Here is a 5,884-nt window from a genome sequence, read left to right on the forward strand (position 1 = left end):
AAGTAAAAAAATAAGCCATTTGCCGGTCAAAAATGATCATTAGACATATGCACATCAAATTATCAGATATTTTATAGAGATTTTAACAATAAGTATAATTTTGGTTTACATTCCTATGGGTTCCGTACCAATGTTTACGCGTTAGACGTCGACGCGGCGCTTACGCGGTTTGATATTTCGTCTTTATGCAGTACGATTGCTTTGAAAAAAAGTTTAGATCTTTCAAAATATGTCAAAATAAAGAAAACATTTTTTTCAAAAAAAAAAATTAAAAAAAAAAAATTAAAAAAATTTTTTTAAAAAAAAAGTAATTTTTGTCTAATTGTTTGTCAAAATCTTATTTTTTCGAAGTAAATTTTTTTCAAAAATGTTAATCGTTTTTAAAAAAATAATAATTTTTGGTACGGGAAGTTCCAGCAATTTGCCTTAAGGCACGATGCCTTAATTGCCTTAAGACAGAATTCCACTTACAGCTAGTTTTTATATTCATTTTAAATGATTTATAACAACGTAACTAATAAATAAAGTTATTATTTCGTACATTTATAACCTTAAATATTCTTTGATTCATTCAAACAAATGTTGTTATTTATATTTATTTAAATAAAAATATCTAAAATCAATTAAATTATATACCGAATGTTATGATAAAAAAATTAAAATATATTAAAATGAGTATTGAATAGTAAATTAAATAGTATTATAAATAAAATAGTAAATAATAAATAAATAGTAAAATAATATATGTTCATTTTTGAATAAAGTTGTTCGTCCTGAGAAGGACGGTTTTATGTCAATTTGCGACAATAAAAGAAATTTAAGCTTTCTTTTCTGTCTTCTTTGGCAAAAGCACAGCTTGTATGTTCGGCAATACACCGCCCTGAGCAATCGTAACACCCGATAACAGTTTGTTGAGTTCCTCGTCATTGCGGATGGCCAGTTGCAAATGACGCGGAATTATTCTGGTCTTCTTGTTGTCGCGAGCCGCATTGCCGGCTAACTCGAGAACTTCGGCGGCCAGATATTCCATGACTGCAGCGAGGTAGACGGGTGCACCAGCGCCGACACGCTCGGCATAGTTGCCTTTGCGTAGCAAACGATGAATACGACCGACTGGAAACTGAAGACCGGCACGGTTAGACCGTGACTTAGCCTTTCCCTTGACTTTACCGCCTTTGCCTCGACCAGACATGTTTACAGGTTCGTGTTCAAACTGAGAATGATATCAAAGTTCTCGAACGGGCCCGTATAGATTTCTGAGCGTTGCAAGCACACGCCCATTTTTTGTAGACACGCCCCTCCCTTGCCTACGTACGTTGTTACGGCTTCAGTCAAAACGTTGAAGCAGTACGAAAACGGAGCGTCGGCACGACTCATTTCGTATCAGTCAGTGTACTAGTAAACATCAGACATGCCACCGAAAACCAGCGGTAAAGCGGCTAAGAAAGCAGGCAAAGCCCAGAAAAATATTTCAAAGGGCGACAAGAAGAAGAAACGTAAGCGCAAGGAGAGCTATGCCATTTATATTTACAAAGTCTTGAAACAAGTCCATCCTGACACGGGCATTTCGAGCAAGGCGATGAGCATCATGAACAGCTTTGTGAATGATATCTTCGAGCGTATAGCGGCCGAGGCATCGCGTTTGGCTCACTACAACAAACGCTCTACAATCACTAGTCGGGAAATTCAGACAGCAGTCCGGCTATTGCTACCAGGCGAGTTGGCCAAACACGCCGTCAGCGAAGGTACTAAGGCCGTAACCAAGTACACCAGCTCGAAATAAAATGATGAAGATTTTGTGATGCCACTTATATGTTCTGTCGACAATAACAAAGGCCCTTCTCAGGGCCCACAAATATTTTACAAAAGAACTTTATAATTTTTACATTGGTTTTATAGATAAAATAAAATAACCTGACACTAATGATATTTTATTAGGATTTTGATCAGATTTCTATTAGAGATCGTTATTATTAATTTATATTATAAATAATGTTCAATTTCTATATATTTTCAATATGATAAAAATTAATGATTGAATATTCAATTCAATTTAAAACTTTAGTTTTTCAAATTTAGTTAATAAGTTTAAGTTTATTTTAATTTATTATAAAATATATTTATATTAAAAAAAATCGCTATTTAAATATTTTCGTAAAAAATAAAATTATTGTCGTAAATATTTTAAAAATTTTATTATTTAAATATATAAAATATATTATTACATATTATATAAATTTAAATAATATGCAAAATTTAATAAATTCATTCATTTAATTGAGCTCCTTCAATTCAGAGCCCTTTTCGAAGCCCTTAACTGTAAAGTATACTAATACTAAAAGGGCTTCTATTTTCTATTAATTGAAGCCCCCCCATGTAAGAAAAGAAATCAATTGCATATAAAAAGTCAATACGAAAAAATAGTAAAATATATATTAATTAATACTTTCTTTAAAACATATTCGAAGGGCTTTCCAATTTGATAATATTATCAATAATATTACCAAAGCAAGTTATTCTGCAAGAAAATAAACAAATTTCATATAAAATCAAATAAAGCCTGTACGTAAATTGTAAAATATATTACTTGTTCTTTTAATTATATTTGACAGCCCTTAAAAGGGCTCTTTTTGTTTTGTATTTATAAGAAATGACTGCGTCCGTTGATCAATTTAACCGCCGAAACCGTACAGTGTACGACCCTGACGTTTGAGCGCATATACGACATCCATAGCGGTTACGGTCTTCCTCTTGGCGTGCTCGGTGTTATGTGACTGCATCGCGGATAACGTTCTCGAGAAACACTTTCAGAACACCGCGGGTCTCTTCGTAGATTAGACCCGAGATACGCTTGACGCCGCCACGGCGAGCAAGACGACGTATAGCCGGCTTTGTAATACCTTGGATATTATCGCGAAGAACTTTCCTGTGTCGCTTAGCGCCACCCTTTCCGAGTCCCTTACCACCTTTGCCACGGCCGGTCATTTTTCAATATATCGCAGTCGGGATAAATTTACAAATTGATGTTAACAGCTCGAAGTCTGAATAACGACTGAATTCCGACGAGCGAAATTATTGAAAAGTTTGAGCTCGCTAGGCCACGCCCATCATAGCTATGCGAGCATTCGGCGCCGACCAATGACAGCCGAGCACAGCATCGGACATTCGTAATGTATTTTGATCATAATATTCGAGCCGGACGCGTCAGTATCAAAACGATCGTCAAACGAGAAGGTTCTCGAAACAAAATCTAGGAGTTATAATGGCCCGTACGAAGCAGACAGCTCGCAAGTCCACCGGCGACCGGCGGTGTGAAGAAGCCGCATCGTTATCGGCCTGGCACCGTAGCTCTGCGTGAGATCCGTCGTTACCAGAAGAGCACCGAGCTTCTCATACGAAAGTTGCCGTTCCAACGTCTAGTGCGCGAGATCGCTCAGGACTTCAAGACCGATCTGCGTTTTCAGAGCTCCGCCGTCATGGCATTGCAGGAAGCTAGCGAGGCCTATTTGGTTGGCCTGTTCGAAGATACAAACTTGTGCGCGATCCACGCCAAGCGCGTAACCATCATGCCCAAGGATATTCAACTAGCTCGGCGTATTCGAGGAGAACGCGCTTAGACGCCTGTCGTCCTATAAAACAAATCGGTCCTTTTCAGGACCACCAAAATGATCAATTAAAAGAACTTTTATTATTTTTCAAATTATTTTATTTTGCAGAATTATTCCATCGATACGTTAGAAATTTTTATTGATTTTTTTTTTAATTGAAATTATTGACAACACATATGACTTGACTTGTTGAATAGTGTGTTGTTGTGTTAAGTTTAAAAAATATTATAGTTGAATTTGTAAAATTCGTCATGAATTTCTGAAAGCTTCTTTAAAAAATTCTAAATTTAATTAATATGGGCGAGTTGCCGTTCTGATGATAGAAATATATATATATATATATATATATATATATATATATATATTTATATTTATATATAAATATTTTTTTTGATTGTATATTTTTTAATTTCATATATAGTTATTTAAAGTTATATAAATTTTCTTTTCGAATACGATATGAAAAAAAGATTGAAACTTCATAAATTATTAATGATTATATTTTATTTCATTAATTAATTTCCATTTACTTATTATTTATATAAAAAAAAATTAGAAAAAATTATGAATTTAATTATTATGAGAGTTGCCGTTCTATGTATAGTTGATTTATTTAAAGTGATATATAAAACTTTTATTAATAAATTATTGATTATATTTCATTTGATTAAGATAATTTATTCATATAAAATTATTTAAAAAAAAATAATAAATAAATAAATAAAATTCAGCGATTGATATTGAACAACTCCCTACCAAAGACGAAATTGAAAATTGAAAAGACTTTGACTTTTAAATTTCGTCAATGACACAACACGGCGAGGAACACAGCGAGCGTTGCTGCGCTCCTGTTACAAATATTTTATTAAAATTTTTTCCGAAGTCCACGAAAAGGCTATAATATAAGATGATAAGATATATATATAAGTAAAATAATAATGTTCTTTGATAAAAATTTATTGTTAGTCCTGAAAAGGACTTTGTGCAAACATTTTCGTTTGCTGTTGTGTAAAAAGATAATGAAATGTTTTCACTTCTTTTTCGGTGACGCTTTTTTCAAAGGTTTGGCTACTTTTGATGTCTTCTTTGGCGATTTAGGTTTCTTTGCGGCTGCGGTCTTGACGGTTTTCTTCGTTTTGCTCGTTGCCTTGGCCGATGAGGCTTTCGTCGACTTACCCTGAATGGTCTTCTTCTTATCGACTGTCGTCTTAGGTTTCGCCGACGACTTTTTTAATGTGCCCGCTGCGGATGCAGACTTCTTTTTAGGGGACGAAGCAGGTTTGGCCCGTTTGGCCAAAGCGCCCTTCGACTTTGCTGTCTTCGATTTTGCTTTTGCCGCTGGCGTCTTAGCGGTCCTGGCTTTTCCAGCCGAAACACCGCTTTCGCCGCCGCTCTGTTTAGCGTTCGCGGCAAGTTTGAACGAACCCGAAGCACCTTTGCCTTTTGTTTGAATCAGTGTGCCCGCTTGAACAGCTGACTTTAAATACTTTTTAATGAACGTTGACATTTTCTCGGCGTCGATTTTATAATTGGCCGACATATATTTCTTAATCGCCTGCAGCGACGATCCGCCGCGTTCTTTCAGACTTTTAATAGCGTTGTTTACCATTTCAGATGTAGGAGGATGGGACGGCTTCACTCGCGGTTTTTTAACAGCCGCAGTCTTGCCCTTTTTTCGGCGATGCTGTCGCTGGCGCAGCGGTTGCCGCCGGCGACGTAGATAAAGCGTTATCTGACATTATAGTAAAAAATCGTAGGTTAAAATGTAAATCTAACACGTGATTGGTTAAATATGTTAGGGGCGTGGCCAAAAACTATATTCGAAAAGTGTAGGACGAGGAGAAAACAATAATATTTGAAAATTTTACAAAAATGTAAATTTTTGTAAAAAATTAAATCCAGCGCTTTTATTCTAAATAATTCGCATAAAACAATGGATTTATATGATAGCCAAATTCATCCCCAACATATCATCAAAAGCATGATTTATTTCAACGGTTAGTTTTTCTAAAATATCGCTAATTATATTCAAATAATTTCTGCACTCAATAGTGCGTTTTCAACAAAATCGTTATCGCATTTTTATGAGCATTGAGATATGTTATATTTTGATGCGATGTAATTATACTTATATATCCTAGAAACAGTTTTTGTAAATTTTTATTCATAAATAGTATCATAATTGTTCATAAACTGTCATTGAACATTCATTTGAGTACTCTATGAATCCATACTGAACAATAGCTAATATAAACGATTTGATTAAATAACGAATA

At 34.8% G+C, this 5,884-nt stretch overlaps 5 protein-coding genes across 5 annotated transcripts; 2 read left to right on the forward strand and 3 right to left on the reverse strand.

The window, feature by feature from the left end:
• Positions 1 to 775: 775 nt before the first annotated feature.
• On the reverse strand, positions 776 to 1,251 carry LOC113381417 (histone H2A). The gene has a single exon (XM_026620342.1). The coding sequence runs from the start codon at positions 1,190 to 1,192 to the stop codon at positions 818 to 820; it is 375 nt and encodes a 124-aa protein (XP_026476127.1). The 5' UTR covers positions 1,193 to 1,251; the 3' UTR covers positions 776 to 817.
• A 115-nt stretch (positions 1,252 to 1,366) lies between these two features.
• On the forward strand, positions 1,367 to 1,861 carry LOC113381418 (histone H2B-like). The gene has a single exon (XM_026620343.1). The coding sequence runs from the start codon at positions 1,412 to 1,414 to the stop codon at positions 1,781 to 1,783; it is 372 nt and encodes a 123-aa protein (XP_026476128.1). The 5' UTR covers positions 1,367 to 1,411; the 3' UTR covers positions 1,784 to 1,861.
• An 896-nt stretch (positions 1,862 to 2,757) lies between these two features.
• Positions 2,758 to 3,102, reverse strand: LOC113381419 (histone H4-like). Its single transcript, XM_026620344.1, has one exon. The coding sequence runs from the start codon at positions 2,983 to 2,985 to the stop codon at positions 2,767 to 2,769; it is 219 nt and encodes a 72-aa protein (XP_026476129.1). The 5' UTR covers positions 2,986 to 3,102; the 3' UTR covers positions 2,758 to 2,766.
• A 36-nt stretch (positions 3,103 to 3,138) lies between these two features.
• Positions 3,139 to 3,642, forward strand: LOC113381421 (histone H3.3). Its single transcript, XM_026620345.1, has 2 exons — positions 3,139 to 3,167; positions 3,281 to 3,642. The coding sequence occupies exons 1-2, from the start codon at positions 3,139 to 3,141 to the stop codon at positions 3,615 to 3,617; spliced, it is 366 nt and encodes a 121-aa protein (XP_026476130.1). The 3' UTR covers positions 3,618 to 3,642.
• Positions 3,643 to 4,638: 996 nt separating this feature from the next.
• On the reverse strand, positions 4,639 to 5,276 carry LOC113381422 (histone H1.2-like). Its single transcript, XM_026620346.1, has one exon. The coding sequence runs from the start codon at positions 5,215 to 5,217 to the stop codon at positions 4,639 to 4,641; it is 579 nt and encodes a 192-aa protein (XP_026476131.1). The 5' UTR covers positions 5,218 to 5,276.
• Between the last annotated feature and the right edge of the window lie 608 nt (positions 5,277 to 5,884).

Source organism: Ctenocephalides felis, unplaced genomic scaffold (genome assembly GCF_003426905.1).
Source record: "Ctenocephalides felis isolate EL2017-DRISC unplaced genomic scaffold, ASM342690v1 CF-g0.4_SCAFFOLD_02885, whole genome shotgun sequence".
Classification (NCBI taxonomy): Eukaryota; Metazoa; Arthropoda; class Insecta; order Siphonaptera; family Pulicidae; genus Ctenocephalides; species Ctenocephalides felis.